The sequence below is a fragment of the Chiloscyllium punctatum genome, chromosome 22, assembly GCF_047496795.1.
Source record: "Chiloscyllium punctatum isolate Juve2018m chromosome 22, sChiPun1.3, whole genome shotgun sequence".
In the NCBI taxonomy this organism is placed as follows: Eukaryota; Metazoa; Chordata; class Chondrichthyes; order Orectolobiformes; family Hemiscylliidae; genus Chiloscyllium; species Chiloscyllium punctatum.
The window spans coordinates 41,393,125-41,410,552 of record NC_092760.1 but is presented as its reverse complement, the minus strand read 5'-3'; the positions used below and the strand labels follow the sequence as shown (position 1 = coordinate 41,410,552).

The 17,428-nt window shown below is 40.8% G+C and overlaps 1 protein-coding gene across 1 annotated transcript in view; it reads left to right on the top strand.

Moving 5' to 3' along the window:
- The window catches only part of epx (eosinophil peroxidase), a 66,762-nt gene that overhangs the window by 35,823 nt on the left and 13,511 nt on the right, over positions 1 to 17,428 (top strand). The window contains exons 10-12 of the mRNA XM_072592141.1: positions 6,017 to 6,275; positions 7,715 to 7,885; positions 14,061 to 14,298. Of these exons, the coding sequence (XP_072448242.1) occupies positions 6,017 to 6,275; positions 7,715 to 7,885; positions 14,061 to 14,298 (668 nt within the window). The remainder of the gene's footprint in view (positions 1 to 6,016; positions 6,276 to 7,714; positions 7,886 to 14,060; positions 14,299 to 17,428) is intronic.

Sequence of the window (17,428 nt, the reverse complement as noted above, 5' to 3'; positions counted from 1 at the left end):
GAAATGCATGATAGATGCCTTAGTGAAGACATTTTGTTCAATGACAAAACAAATATATTTGTAGATAATAATCATGTCAAGTCTGTGTTTTTTAAATTAACTTGCCACAGTTTGTGTTTATAAATGGAGTTCAATGACCCAGTTATTAAGCATATGAACAAAGAGCAAGAGTAGGCCTTTCAGCTCCTCAAGCCTGCTCCACCATTCAACTGATTCATAGCAGATCTGACTGTAACCTCAAATCTGCATTCCCACCTACCCTGTTAAATATTTAGCTTTTTCCTGAACAAGGATCTACCGACCTCTGCCTTAAAATATTTAAAGGACCCTGCTTCCATCAACTTTTCAAGAAAAAACTTCTAAAGATTTATATCAGTTTGAAATGAGAAAAATGCCTAGTGTTGTTTTAAACATGTCTCTCCTGGTTCTTAAACAATCACCTTTAGTCTAGATTCTCCCATAAGAGGAGGCAACCTCTCCACAACTAACTTCTCAAGACTACATAGGATTTTACATGTCTCAATCAAGTTGCCTGTTAATCTCCTAAACTCAAGTAGAGCCTAACCTATCCAACTTTTCCTCATAAGATAACACACTCATACCAGGTATTAATTTGTCAACCTTCTCTGAGCTGCTTCCATCACATTTCCACCTTTTTCTTAGTAAAATGACCAATAGTGTGCACAGTACTCCAGCTGTGGTCTCACCAATGCCCTGTAATCCTAAAATGTAACCTTTCTACTTCAGTATTCAATTCCTCTCCCAGTAAAGGATAAAATTCTCTTAGCTTTTGAACTACGTGCTGTGTTTCATACAAATCTTTTGGGATTCATGTATACGGTCATCCAGATGCCTCTGCATCTCAGCACTTTCCAAAAAACTTTCATCATTAATAAAACATTTTTTTTTATTCTTCCTGCAAAACTAGACATTAGTTGTTACAAAGTAATGGCAATTCCATTTACACAACATCTGTCATGACATCCTGCATCTGAAGCACAATTGCCAACAATCTGTGGTTTTGCAGGGAACAATACATACACAATAAAGAGAGTTTGGCTCTTTTCTCGGAGTCTGGACGGGATTTGCAGTGCACATCCAAATGAAGCTATGACAAGAAAAGCAGCTCATAGGAAATTCTCATCCCATGTTCCTTAGACTAAGATTTTCCCAGACAATTTTCACATGAAAACCACAATGGTATGAATTTTATCACAAGAAATATTCAAAATTAAGAAGCCACAGGGTGATGATAACAACATACTATAGGTAAAAGAAAGGATTCTACAAATACCTCCTCCTTCAAGTATAGCTCTATAAAGAGGCTAAGACCTTTTGTGCACAAACTTGCTTTCCTGTGATGTGTTGCAAAATGTTTTACTCAACAACTACCAAGTATTTTCTTTAAATATTTGTGATTATTCATTCACCAGGCACAAGTCTGCAGTGTGATGGAATACTCTCCACCAGCCTGGATGAATGCCTCTCCAACAAATAATGCTGACCCTAACGCTGATCTCTTTTGCATGCCCTGTGCAATGTTACCTGTACTCTTCATTCTAAATCTTTTCTTCTGTACGTTTCTGCTTACTATGAACTGCCTGTACTGCTCGTAAACAAACCTTTTCACTGTACTTTGGTACAAATGACAATAATCACATCAATCAATTAACACCATTCTGGACAAAGCATTTCTTCTGATCCATTGACTACCTTAAATATTCATTCCCTCCACCAATAGCATACAGTGGAAGCAGTATGTAACATCTACAACTGCACAACAGCAATTTGCTAAGGCTTCTGCAAAAGTACTTTCCAAACCCACAACCTCAACCATCGGGAATAACTAGGGCACAGATAAATGGGAGTATCAATACCTGCAAGTACCCCTCTCAACCACACATCATCCTGACTTTGTAAATATCACAGGGGTCAAAATCCTAGAACTCCCTTCCTATGTGCACTGTAGCAATTCATCACAAAGACCAAAGTGGATTCAAAACATAGCTCATTGCCACCTTCTCAAGGATAATGAAAGGCCGTCAATAACTGCTGGCCTTGCTAGTAATATCTGGACCCATGAATGAAAAGTAGGAGTGTACACTGTAAATTAGTACAAGTGAATCAACCTGCCTTTCAGATTCCAGAGCTTGCCTGTATTGATTTTTGTCATCATTAAAAACCACGTTTCTATTGTCATTATTCTAAGGAGCTCCCTTTTTAACGATAGATTAATGATGATAAGCTGAATACTCTATCTCATCTTCAGCTCTGTGCAATTTTGTGAAAGCACACTTAACAGCTACCACCTCTGAAAGGCAAGGTGTATTGAGAGCATAACAATGCTGGAAGTGGTGCAAATTATTGGGCAGTTGGAAACTTGTAAAATGGTGGAACCGACCAAAGGATGTGACAAGGTTCTCTAATGTATGTGCTGGGCACCATGGCGCAAGAAATGCAATGGAGGAGAGGGAACTTCTTCCCTACTGGAAGAAGATACTGACAAGGCAGTGACAAGACAGTCAATTTCTGCCATGAACTGGATATGAAGTGAAATTTGTAATGATCTCATACGAGTGGTCAAGATCAGTAAATACATCCTTAGTCACTATTTCATTCCATCATTGTCCAGTACTCTAACCCAGGGTCAGTTTCTGTGTAATCCTCAATGTCTGGTACCCTAACCCACGGTTTGTTTCAATGTCACCCTCATTGTCTGATATTCTAATTATTCAAACAGGCAAAATATAGTTTAAAAGACTAATATTTCAAACTTAAGTGTAACAATTTGGCAGTCTGACAATTCATCCTAATACCCAGGATATCCATCTGGGGAGGTATGCAATGTTCTCTGTTGCAGTTGTCCGAGAATTCAGCTGTCTTGCTTTTCGTTTTTGCTTTGTCTTGCTCAGCCACTGAACAATCATAGTCATTGGAGTATTTTCCTCTCTTTTGTGTATGAGTGGTCTGCAGTTTATTAGTCTGAGCTGGTTTTCTTCACTGCAGATTCATGATCAATAATCATTTTGTTTTATCTGGATTGGTGGCATATTTTCAGAAACATTTGCACATATGCAAGTTATATTTGTATTTATAACTTATATTCTCTGTCTGGTGTGCATTTCTAGTAGATCTCCACCTGCTTACTCATTGTGTATCTCTTTCATTCTCTTCTTTCTTTGAAGAAGAATGTCCTCTCTCATAGAATGTTTGGACAAGTAGTTGCTGGATAAGGTTGCTCATACTTGCCTTCCAAGTCTAGTTTGTGCCTGCACTAGTAATTCTTTCACAATTGAGGCTGCATGAAAACTCAGCAATATAATGTGAAAGTCTTGTTTTGTTGCTCAACAATTAATGACTATTTGTTTAAAAGTATATATCATTTGAATGTGGATAGTGGGGTGATGACACGATATGGGTCACTCCCCACTTATTACATTACTGGAAATGGTATGCCGGTATATTGTGGTCCTTTGCCAGACACATACTGATCTAGGCCAGTGAATATGCTGAAATAGCATTCAACACGTCAGCAACAGTCATGCTCATTATTGCTAAGTTGTCAAACATTGGGAAAGTTAAAGAAGTAATCTGTCAAAAAGATGTAATCTTCTCCATAAATTGGGAATATGTTTGTTGCCAATTTAGTTCAAGGTTTAGATGGAACATTGTGTGGATGTACGCACCCCCCCCCCCAACACCCCACACCCACCCCCTCCATTGCTGGGTTGAACGAACTCCCAGAGGAAGTGGTCGCAGTGATATCGAAAAGATATTTGGACATGAATAGGAAAGGTTTAGAGGGATATGGGCCAAATGAAGGCAAATGGGGCTAGTTCAGATTAGGAACCTAGTCAGCATGGACAAGTTGGTTCAAAGTTGTATTGTATGACTATTTGTTGTGCCTCACATGGGATATCCTGATTTATCCCACCACCACATGCTAGCCTTCATGTGGATCAATACTTGTGATATACCAAGTTCACCTTTGTATGCCCAAAATAAACAAATCTTTTTAGGTATTTCTTTTATACTTTCAGGCCACCACAGAAAGCTGTGCTCATATGTAGCCCTACTACTGCATAGGTATCTACCAGGTAGAAGATTTCAGGACATGAAGGCAAGATTGTATATTGGCACTGCAGTGTGATTCTGCCAATGCACAGAATTGCTGATTTGTTAAGGTGTGAGATGGCCTTTCAAATGTTGTACCTCAGCAATGGAACTCAATGGCACATCTTTCAGGATGCATAGTGGCGACATATTGGTTTCCATCTTAATTTTAGCTTTTAGTGAGTGTGTTATCCTACCTTTGGATATCAATGGTAATAAAAGTTTCTGATCACCTTATACCATCTTCTGACATTTGCCATTTCCTTGGCAGTCTCTGAATCTGATATGTCTGCATTGGTATACCTTGTAAAATAAAAGATTAAAAACATCCTTGACGACCAGCTCAAATTAAGAATTAACTCAGGATTAACAGATTCCCACTGAAGTCATACAATTAATAACCCAACAGCCTACTGACCCGGTTTCTGTGACATGTCACCAGGAAAAGTTAGGAGTATGAATTTTTTTTCCAGAAACAACTGACAGAGGATGAAAGAGCAATTTCCTTGATGCCAGTGTTGTGGCATTGTTCCATATTATTGGTTACTGATTACTTGCTGGGAATTGTCTTGGCTTTTGGAACCTGACTTATAATATATCGGCGAAAGTGAGGACTGCAGATGCTGGAGATCAGAGTCTAGATTAGAGTGGTGTTGGAAAAGCACAGCAGTCAGGCAGCATCTGAGGATCAGGAAAATTGACATATTTCAGGCAAAAACCCTTCATCAGGAGTGAGAAATAAACGCCTAATATGCCTTGACACCACTTTCTTATAGATATCAAGAAAAGCTGGACAGTCTTCAGGTACATGTAGCAAACTGCATCTGTTACAGATTTTGTTAGTTTAGTATCCACAGTAATGATGCTGGCTGCACCTAAAGCATTTAATTTTGTTGGCCTCCCTCTTTGGCCTCATACTTGCATCTATCCTCAAATAGTGTATTAATATTGTTTATTAATTAATTTTCTTGCCTAAAGATCCTTTCTCAAGATTGAATTAATGCAGACAACTAAATGACTAACTCAGTGAGCCTCTCAGAGTTCTTCTTTGGAAGAATCGCACTCATACCCTATGCCGAAGCATCTTCCAATAAGCTGGTCAATAAACTCTTGAGGTTGCTAACTATATTGCCTAAATTGAAGCCCACTAATCCTCAAGTCAATTCGTACTTTGAGCTGGCCTTTGAGAATCTTCCAGGTCTTTATATGGATCTTTCTGATCATCTATAGAAAGGCTGGGTGGGTTACCTTTGTAAAGCCCCTCCATGCCACTGCACTGATACTTTTAGAGCAAATTTTCATAGGATCACCGATCACTCGATCTGTAAAGTAGAACTATATATGTTGTTTGAACAATTATAATTCAGTCGGGGTGTCACTGATTGCCCAATCCATAATAACGTTTCTGTTATCCAATAATTCTGTTTTAACAATATTACATTATGTCACCATAAGCCATGTGTCCCTGTCTGTGTATCAATTCAAGTTAAAAATGTCCTTTAGAGAAGGAAACCTGCCATCTTTACCTGGTCTGGTCTCCATGTGACACCAGCCCCTCAGTACTATGGCTGCTTTTTAACTGCTGCCTGGGCAATTAGGGGTGATCAACAAATACTGGCCTAACCAGCAACACTCACCTCATAAACTAATTAAAAATGGTCAGCAAGAACAGAGATTGTGACAAGGCAAATAAAAAAAAGGTGAAGACAAAAATTGAAGTACATACAGAGAGATGGAAGTCATTATTAATGGAGACACAGGGCAAGACTGATCATTACTGAATTTCAAATCTATATACTAACAGTGTTGAGATGCCATTTTGCTTTCAGCATCTAAGATTTATGCTGGTCAATGGGCTGAGGAGAAGGAAATGTAACTGGAGCTTCCCTTCCCGTTCCGACAGGTTATAAACTGGAAGGAATATATACCTAAAATACTCGGGCCAGATGCCACAAAGCAGCAGCTGCCTCCTTATAAGGGTTACGATGAAACAGTTGACCCTCGGATTTCTAATGTATTTGCCACAGCAGCATTTCGTTTTGCTCATGTTACCATCCACCCAACAGTGTTTCGACTAGATGAAAATTACAGAGAGAGCCCAGTCTACCCCAGCATCTCTCTGCACAAGTCATTCTTCTCTCCCTGGAGAATTATTGAAGAAGGTAAGAACTAAAAGTTACACATTTTAACATGTATAGTATCAGGAGCAAAATCCATTAATGTTGGGTTTATCACATACCTACTATTTGGTTCCAGAGATTTGTAATTCTTTACTCAAACCATCATGTTCGTCTGTAAATCTGACCAGAGAGTGTTAGTCAGCCAATGCAATCCTCTTCTCATCCTGTATGCAAACTTATTGGGTTAGAATTTTCTTTTGGGAAGGAATCCCGATGTTGGATGATATTCCAAATCCACTCGCTGCCTCATATCAGTACCAGTCACCAAATACAATTTGACCAAGAGGTGAGGATGTAGGGAATATGTTTTCCCAGCACCTGAACTGGAAAGTCCAAATGCAGTAAGAGGACACCTTGCTATGGAGGTACTTCTGAAGAAAGGTAGAAAATTGACAAGGTAAGAAAGGCCACAGGTGCCAGATCATCTCCCCTCCTGCCACTGGTTGGCAAACAGCCATGACAGTTGTCGGCTTATCTTCCCAGCAGTGTGGACAGATGTTGTTTACAATTGGAGGCTAATCTGCTACCACCTGTGATCTGGAAGGGGAACAAAGGGAAAATTCACCCCCACACTCTGTTTCAGTGTCACCCTCATTGTTCAATCCTCTAACACAGTGTCTGTTTCAGTGTCACCCTTTTGTCCAGTGCTCTAACGCAGGGACTATTTCACTGTCACTGCCATTCTCCAGTTCTCTAACGCAGGGACTGTTTCATTGTCACCGCCATTGTCCAGTGTTCTAACGCAGGGACTTTTTCACTATCACTGCTATTGTCCAGTGTTCTTACACAGGGACTGTTTCACTGTCATTACCATTGTCCAGTGCTCTAACGCAGAGACTGTTTCACTGTCACCGACATTGTCTAGTGTTCTAACACAAGGACTGTTTCACTGTCACTGCCATTGTCCAGTGCTCTAATATAGGGGTTGTTTCACTGTCACTGCCATTGTCCAGTGTTCTAACACAAGAACTGTTTCACTGTCACCAGCATTGTCCAGTGCTCTAATATAGGGGTTGTTTCACTGTCGCCCCCCATTATCCAGTGTTCTAACACAAGAACTGTTTCACTATCACCCCCATTGTCCAGTGTTCAAACACAGGGGCTATTTCACTGTCACCCCCCATTGTCCAGTGTTCTAACACTGGAGCTGTATCACTGTCATCCCCATTGTCCAGTGCGCTAACACAGGGGCTGTTTCACTGTCACCCCCATTGTCCATTGTTGTAGCACAAGGAGCTGTTTCAGTGTCACTCTCATTATGCAGTGCTCTAACCCAGAGTCTGTCACTGCCATTGCTATGTGGTCTAGCTCAGGGGCTGTTCAAGTATCTGCCACATTGTCTGGTACTCTAAACAAGTGTCTATTTCAGTGCCATTCTCAATGTCTGGTACTCTAATTGAGGGTGTTGCATTAAACTGCAGGAGGTATTGACCCTATCATTCGAGGAATTATACTGAACTCTGCCAAGCTTCAAACACAAACACAGATGATGCCAGAAGAGCTGACAGAAAAGTTGTTTCAGCCCAAGGAATCCTTAGCATTGGATCTGGCAGCACTGAACGTCCAGCGAGGGAGAGATCATGGACTACCAAGTGAGTATCAGCAGGTAAACCAAGTTCACAGACAGCATGACCAATAACATTGCAAAGCAATAACTTTACAATAACATTGCAAAGCAACAGCTATCTTTATGTTGGCTTCCAACTTATTCCAGTAAACTGTTTAGATGTGGGGCAGTCCTTTGTTGACTCAAAGTATCATCCTTTGGAGAAGTATAGAATTACCAATGTAGCTTTGCATTTTCACATTTAACTGCACACGTGCAGACTCCAGAAACAGAAGCTGACTTCAGAACAGTAAAGAAAAGAATAGAATAGAATTGGCTTTATTGTCATGTGGAGTCGAATGAGTGCAGTGAAACTTTTGCAATGTCGCCACATATGGCCCTATGGTAGGTACAGAATACTGAGGTACAAATACTCAAGTATTGTTCCAGAATTGAAAAAATAATGAATAAAAGTCCAGCATAGGAATACAGAGATTTTTATTTAAAAAACCCAAATTGCATTCCTTTTCACAAGCCCATGCCAGCACTGAGCTCCAGACCACACCAGACTTCAAAACACTAGGCCTCACTGCCAATCCACAAGGGCCTCATTTCCCCTTGAGGCCTCCAGGCCACGACTCGCCTCCTGGCATTCACCCCCCACCTCCCCCCACCTCCCCCCCCTCCCCACCTCCCCGCCACTGCAGCCAGCCTCCCGTTCCAGGACTCACCCTCCCCACTATCTCCCCATTCCCACCCCACCCACCACAGCCAGATTCCTGCTCCAGGAGTTGCTACCCCCCACCACCACAGCCGGGCTCACACTGTGGAGCTCTCCCAGACAGCAGAGACAGCAAAATCTAACCATCACAAAGAATACATTACATGGGTGGGTAAAAAGACATAAAGAAATCTGGGAGTCAGTTGGGGAGGGAGGTACATGTGATTCAGATTACTGCTGATATGGGAATAAAGACTAACAGAGACTGGTTTCATCAAACAACTACTTTTTGTCTAAGTTCCATTTAATTCTCCAGCAACCAATCACATTAACAAATGGCTAAAGTGTGCCACAAAAAGGATAATATATAATCTGACATGTGTAACAATTAGGAACTCTTTGGATGATATGAATGAGATTGTTCTATTTTAGTAAGATTCTTTCTCTTCCTGTTTGGAACCTGGAATTGCCTGTCTGCCAGCAACATTCCTTTTGGCCATTTACTGCAGCTCAAGGAAAGAACAGCACTGACTCACTCAGTGTTCAACCTTCAGGAAAAGTCATGCATAAAAATATACCTACTTCATTCTCAAAGGCTAACTGGTAAAGCAGGTATGAAATGAATATTCTGAGAATAGGGACTTGTAAAGAGTTATCTTGCAATTCGAGGAGCAGTGATAATGTCGAACCTTAACGATGCCTCAGGCCTGGAGATATCAAACCACAGGTCAACACAGAAACACAGAAAATAGGAGCAGGACTTAGGCCATGCAGCCATTCATCCTGCTCTGCTATCTATTATGGTCATGGCTGATCATCCAAATCAGGAACATGTCTCCTGCATCTACACTGTCCCATCATAACATCATACAGCACGGAAACAGACACTTTGGTCCAACTCATCTGCATCGAGCAGATATCCCACAGTCTGACCTGTCCCATTTTCCAGCACTTGGCCCGTATCCCTCCAAACCCTTCCTCTTTCCACACTTGCACCACCCACTGTATGAAAAAGTTACCCCTCAGGTCCTTTTTATATCTTTCCCCTCTCATCTTAAATCTACACCCTCTAGTTCTGGACTCCCCCACACCGCGGAAAAGAACCTGGCTCTTTACCCTATCCATGCCCCTCATGATTTTTCAAACCTCTATAAAGACTCCCTCAGCCTTTGATGGTCCAGGGATAAAAACCCTAGCCTGTTCAGCTTCTTCCTATAACTCTCTTCCAATCCTGGCGACATCCTTATAAATTGTTTCTGCACCCTCAAGTTTAACAACATCCTTCCTATAGGAGGGCGACCAGAATTGCACGCAATATTCTAAAAGTGGCCAAATCAATGTCCTGTACATCCACAACATGATGTCCCAACTCCTATATTCAATGTTCTGATCAATAAAGGCAAGTATACCAAGCGCTTTCTTCACTTTCAAGGAAATGTGCATACGCACATGTACCTCTCTGTTCATCAACACTCCCAGGGCCCTACCATAAACTGTACAAGTCCTGCCCTGACGGAGGTTTCAGTTTCTAAATGATATCCTCTCATTCTTCCTAAATCCAGTGACTATAATCTTTAATGCATTAAGCTCACCACATTCATCAGTCCTGCCATTTTGGTAAGTACCAATGGAGCAGAAAATATGAAAAGAAGTAATTGCATTGATTTAACACATTACATGATCTTACAGGCAATTAAGTACTTGTTTGAAGTGATGTCACTATTGTAACAGAAAATATGACAGTCAGAGTGCACACAGCAAGCTGCCTCAACAGCAATGTGACAAGAGTCTTGGGTCTCCTATTAGCATTCAAACAATACAATTAGGTGGTAAAAGGAAGCGTGAAACCAATTAGGGATTATAAAAGGAACTTATACACAATGGCTGGAGACAACTTGAAAGACTAATTTACTATTTTCCATCTGCATTTACCAAAGTAACTTCATGGTGAAAGAGGAAGCAATGTAGGCACCTGATGGGCATGAAATTAGAGTCAAAGAGATGCATAGAATGGTAACAGACCCTTCATCTATGCTGACCATATATCCTAAATAAATCTAGTACCATTTTCCAGCACTTGGCCCATATCCCTCTAAACCCATTCTCTTCATATATCCATCCTGATGCTTTTTGGCAGCACAGTGGCTCAGTGGTTAGCACTGCTGCCTCACAGCACCAGGGACCCAGATTCAATTCCTGCCTCGGGTGACTGTCTCTGTGGAATTTGCACATTCTCTTCGTGTCTGCGTGGGTTTCTTCCCAGTGCTCTGGTTTCCTCCCATAGTCCAAAGATGTGCAGCTCAGGTAAATTGGCCATGCTGAATTGCCTATTGTGTTAGGTGCATTAATCAGGGGTAAAATGTAGGGGAATGGTCTGGATAAGTTACTCTTTGAAGAGTTGGTGTGACTTGTTGGGCTGAAGGGCCTGTTCCACACTGTAGGGAATCTAATCAAATGCTGTAGTTGTACCAGCCTCCACCACTTCCTCGGGCATCTCATTCCATACACACACCACCCTCTGTGTGAAACAGTTGCCACTTAGATCCCTTTTAAATCTTTCCTCTCTTATCTTAAACCCATGCCCTCTAGTTTTGGATTCCCCACCCTGGGGGAAAGACCTTGTCTATTATCCTATCCATGCCCCTCATGACTTTATAAACCTGGATAAGGTCACTCCTCAACCTCCAATGCTCCAGGGACAATAGCCCTTGTCTATTCAGCTTCTCCATATACTTCAAGCCCTCCAACCCTGGCAACATCCTTACAAAACTTTTCTGGACTGTTTCAAGTTTCACCACATCCTTCCTGTAGGAGGGAGATCAAAATTGCATGCAGTATTCCAATAGTGGCCTAACCAATGTCCTATATATCCGCAAAATGACCACCTAATTCCTATACTCAACACACTGACAAATAAAGGCAAGCATACCAAATATCTTCTTCTCTATCCTATCTACCCGTGACTCCACTCTCAAGGAAATATGAACCTGCACTCCAAGTCGCTTCTTTCAGCAACACTCCCCAGGACCTTACCATTAAGTGAATAACTCCTGCCCTGATTTGTCTTTCCAAAATGCAGCACCTCACATTAATCTAAATTAACTTCAACTCCCACTCCTCGGCCCATTGGCCTATCTGATCAAGATCACATTGTATTCTGAGGTAACGGTTTTCCCTGTCCAATATAGCTCCAATTATGATGTCACCTGCAGATTTATTAACTATACTTCCTATGCTGACATCTAAATCATAAAAATTGAAAGAGAAGCAATATTAGATCAGTTTCTGTGCAGTATTCAAAGTCGATAAGATGCTGCATAAGAAGATGCATTTAAACTTGATGAGGGAAGTAGAGTTGAAAATTGAGGAGGCATACTCTATAATATTCTGAAATCAAGTATCATCAATACATAAATGAAAGATAATTAGGGAAAATCTGCACCAATATGCTAAGGACAAATAACATTTAACTAGGGTGTTCAGGTTTTTTTAAAAAGGTTACTCAGAAAGCAGAACCTTCACAGCCTATCAATATGGTCATTAGTTAGGCCACTGTTCAAATATTGCATGCAATTCTGGTCTCCTTCCTATCGGAAAGATGTTGAGAAACTTGAAAGAGTTCAGAAAAGATTTACAAGGATTTTGCCATAGTTGGAGGAGTTGAGCTATAAGCAGAGGCTGAACAGGCTGGGGCTGTTTTCCCTGGAGCATTGGAGGCTGAGGGGTGACCATATAGAGATTTACAAAATTATGAGGGGCATGGATAGGATAAATAGACAAAGTCTTTTCCCTGGGGTCGGGGAGTCCAGAACTAGAGGGCATAGGTTTAGGGTGAGAGGGGAAAGATATAAAAGAGACCTAAGGGGCAACCTTTTCACACAGAGGGTGGTACGTGCATGGAATGAGCTGCCAGAGGAAGTGATGGAGGCTGGTACAATTGCAACATTTAAGAGGCATTTGGTTGGGTATATGAATAGGAAGGGTTTGGAGGGATATGGGCCGGGTGCTGGCAGGTGGGACTAGATTGGTTTGGGATATCTGGTTGGCATGGACGGGTTGGACCGAAGGGTCTGTTTTCATGCTGTACATCTCTATGACTCTATAACTATGGCAAAAGAGTTAGGAGAATCATGAGATCGAGAATGAGTGCTTCACACCATTGAGAACAAGAAGTCCTAATTTCCAAGTGTTGTTTGGCAAGATGAGATTCTAGCTGATGACTGGCAAGAGGTCTATTTGAATGTATGGGTTTGTATTTACATGATTAATTATGTAAACTCGCCTCAATATAGTTTCACATTCTCCGACCTACCACATAGAAAGTAAATGGTAACAATCCCAGTGTGAAAATCAGAACAGTTATTTGGTGACTCCAGCTCACTGTTTGCCCCTCCAGACCTCTATCAATTACCAACATCTCAGGACACACTCCATGGGCAGTAACAACGTGCACCTCCATGAAAAGGAAACACTCCATCAAACTAGTCACAATCGATATTTATTTAATTTTTGGTAAGATTGGACCACGTGTTAATTGGCTTAATGTCATTAATGTTGTGTATATGGACTTCCAAAATTATTTGATAAATTAATGTAGAACAGACTTCTGAAAAAGGTTAGAACTCATGGAATTTAAGAAACTATAGCAACTTATTGTGAGCAACAGAAAATTGAGAGTAGTAGTTAGGGCAGTCCTTTTTCATACTAAAGGGAGGTTTATAGTCAGGATTCAGCATTGAGACCCCTGCACTTCCTAACATATTAAGTATCCAGACTGTGATGCACAAAGCACAATTTCAAAATTTCCACATAAAGCAATATTTGGAAGAAATGTGAACTCTTGAATAATATAATGGTTCTGAAGGAGTTAATGTTCTTGTTTCATTGAGTTCCACACATTACAGTAGCCAATTCAACAGTGTTGCATGGGCCTGGCTACTACACCCACACTCAAGAGGTCCATCATAATATGTATTGATTCAACATATTTTAAATCATTAACAAGAGAAATTTACCCTTTGTTTACCCTCAATAAGAATTTTGCCAAATTGTCTAAAAATATTTTTGCTAATCAAATCTGATGCCAACAGTCGGTTCTGAGAGGAGCAAGACTACTTACGATATTTTTCACATTATTTAGGAGATTTTTTTCGAAGATTGCCATTTGATCATCTCAGCACCAGAAATCTTCAAACTTTCTATTTCCAATACATCAAAAGTATTAGTTGGGGTAATATGCCACACGAATGGCTTATTGATACACAGGAACCAGTCTAGTGTCCATACGGTTTTGAAACGCTTTCTGGCCAATAGGCATACCCTCAATGACAAATGTGAATTTTCAAAGGAACGTATTTGCTTCCTGGGCCATATTGTTGACAAAGATGGGGTAAGGCTGGAAATTAGTGCATTATGCCTGCAGAGCATTATGCAAATGACACAGAATGTGGTTCTTTTTTGTTCCAAAGAACAATTTGAACATTCTTTATTTTCTGGATAGGTTACAGTGCTTGGAGACAATTCTGTGGACTACAGGAAGCCAGAAACCTCTCCGAATTGATACAAATATTTAACAGCACATTCTTGGCCAAGAAGCTCCTATCAGTGTACAAGACACCTGCCAATATCGATGTGTGGGTCGGTGCAATAGCAGAGCCATTACTGCCCAAAGCTCGGGTTGGAGAACTCCTGGCCTGCCTTCTCGGAAAACAATTCCAAGTTTTGAGGGATGGAGACAGGTTTGTATAGGAATTCCCAGTGCTCCCCTAACCAAAACAGACTGGTTAGGTTAGAGTGAGTCAGAGACTAATTTCAATGATCTGCAAAGTTTTTAAACATTTTATGCTCGTTAATGTGTTTATTTGTTTTCACCCTAGCTGCGTCTAAGTCAAGTTACACATATACTCTTGATGGCTTGATACAAAGTCTACACACAGACTCTCCATGAGGATGCTCCATACTTTCCTAAATCCAATGACTGGCATACACCAACTGGGTTGGGAAATCAAATAACAGAAGGGCAAATTTCAGAATATATAGGATAATTGTGAAACTGGTTGCCAGGATCCATGTTTTAGATGTCCTCAGAAGTATTCAAGCGTTGTGCTAGAGTTTAAAAAGCAAACACTTTGTCCAGCTCATCTATACATTCAACAAGGATCACCAAATCATTCTGAGCATTGATCTTCTTGATTATTGGAAGCTGAAGGGAAGAATCCCAAACCTTAGTGACAGGCACACCCTCTGATGCCTGAACTCCTGCAGGGATTATGTATTCTCTATATGTTTCGCACTAGAGCCCCATTCGTTCCTCTGGGTCCAATTAGTTCATAAACTAAGCTCATGAGTAGTCAATGCTATAAAGAGTTAAATGTCCTAATGCCCTCAAAGTTACTGAGCTTGGGCAAAAGGAAGTATGTCATGGTGATGTCAAATCACATGGTCAGAGATTTGACAGAAGAAAGCACCAGAAAATCTCTAGTTATGTATTTGATAATAAACATTAAAAGTTTATCCCAGGCTTGTGTTCAGTCAAAACACCTTAAAAATATTCCAGCATAGAGGCAAGTGGTAACCAACAACTTTCCCTCTAAGCTGGACATGCTACACTATCCCTGGTATTGACTTCTGGCTTTGGAAACTGTTGCTGCATATGGATGGTGGAGAAAAAAGAAGAAAAGAACACTGGGGAGCTTTGGTAACCAGATCCAGAGAAAATGGTGGTAAGCAATGAGGAGAAGCCTGCAGAAAAAGCCAATGTTAACAAAGAGCAGCAGGCTGACCTCAAGGCCACGCCAACAATAAGAGTGCAAGAAGGAAACCCTGCCAGTATGCCCAGCAACCAGCACAGACAGCACCAAAGAAGACATGGCCTTCAATTCAGGTGAGCAATGAACTCACCCAGAAATATCCAGCCACTTTCCTGATTGTAGGTAGCCCCAGACAGTGAAGCCAAGGGCAAAGTGCTTTGAAGATTATACATCTCAGTGGGGACAAAACCAAAAGCACACCAGAACAACATTATTGGAACCATCCTGAAAAAGCACCAAACGTCATTTTGCAAAGTTGTCATGGCTTCAGGATGCCCACAGGCAAAAAGCTTACTCCCACACTATCAGAACCCATGGCTATAACATTAGCAGTTGTTTTAAAACAACAGATTGCTTCAAAAAGTTTGTGTTTATAAACCACTAGGCAGAAGCTATTAAAGAAAGCCCTGTACTAAAAATCACATTTAATGGGGACATCACAAAGAATAAATAACAATATTAGAGGGCTAAAATTAAATTCAATGGACATCATACCAATTTTAAATTAAACACAAGTGTGATACTTACTGTTCTGTTGAATGGGCTTGAACAGTTGCAAATTATCTAGCAGTCTTCCCCTGGCAAAACTTCAAGGTCCAGAAGGAATCAGCCTCAAAGTAAGAGATTAGTTTCAGGTGATATTAAAGGCAAAAAGACAGAGAAATCGCTGAAACTCAATTAGTTATCCACACAACCAGTTAAGTAAGTCTGTAAGGGTTTGTCCTCATTCCCAATGTGGTAGAAATCAACAAACAATTAAAGTGAATTTAAATGACAATTTCCAAAATATTTCCAATGCCTTAGAAACGTAAATGCTGCATACAACGCAACACCGAAAGAAAATATCATGACGCATCTGTTTGTTTACACCCAGGAAGGTTTACAATTATTTCTACAAAAGGGGAAGAAGTGGGATTGAGATGATGCTTCTGAGCAGGTTATTTCACTAGTCACAGAACCCACAAAGCCTTGTGATCAGCTATTGCCAGTTCCCAAACTGGATAGATCTACTAGAGATTACATTAATTTAACGCATTTGAACAAGACAGAACCATGAGAAATGCACCTAATAGCATCTGGTTCACAAACAGCACAACTTTCACTAAGCTGAATACAAACATTAGATTCTGGTAATTTCCATTAAATGAGGAGTCCAAACTCTAGTCACCTTCATTGGGGTGGCATGGTGGCTCAGTGGTTAGCACTGCTGCCTTACTGTGCCAGGGACCCAGGTTCAATTCCTGCCTTGGGTGACTGTCTGTGTGCAGTTTGCATATGCACCCAGTGTCTGCGTGGGTTTACGGTGGTTTCCTCCCACAATCCAAAGATGCCAGGTGAATTGACCATGATAAACTGCCCATAGTGATAGATGCATTAGGGAGGGGAATAGGTCTGGGTGGGTTACTCTTCAGAGGATCAGTGTGGACTTGTTGGGCCAAAAGGCCTGTTTCCATACTGTAGGGAATCTAATCTATAACACTCTTTAGATGTTGTTATTTCAAAGGTCTTACTTTTGCAACCACATCCTCACTGGGGATTCTGGAAAGACAAATGTTTAAAATAGTTGATGTGGAAGGTGTCACATGCCACATGAATGACAGACTCATCCATGGATCCACCAATGAACAACATAACAATAGACAACATGGAGTGTTGAAAATATTACAAGATACCGGATTAAAACTTAATGACAACAGTCAATGTTCAAGGCCCACCACAAACATTTGAGCCATAATGTCCTGGCAAAAGAGAATATGTTGCACCCTCAGAAAGTAAAATTCTCTGGGAATTTCTACCACCCAGGAATATTATTCATCACCAAAGATTTATGGATCTGTGAACTAAGTGGAAAAACTCCAGCCTTAGGGAGTCAAAGTAAACAAACTTTGAGGCAAGGCTTCCCAAACAATGGGTCATTAGCTCCAATGTAATGATGACTACCACAGAGCTCTGACCAATGACTAAAAGCTGTATGGTCTAACCACTGAACCTTGAGGCATGAATGCAGCATTTAAAAATCATGAGAGAAGAATGTGCTCTTCTAAATTAAAAACTATGA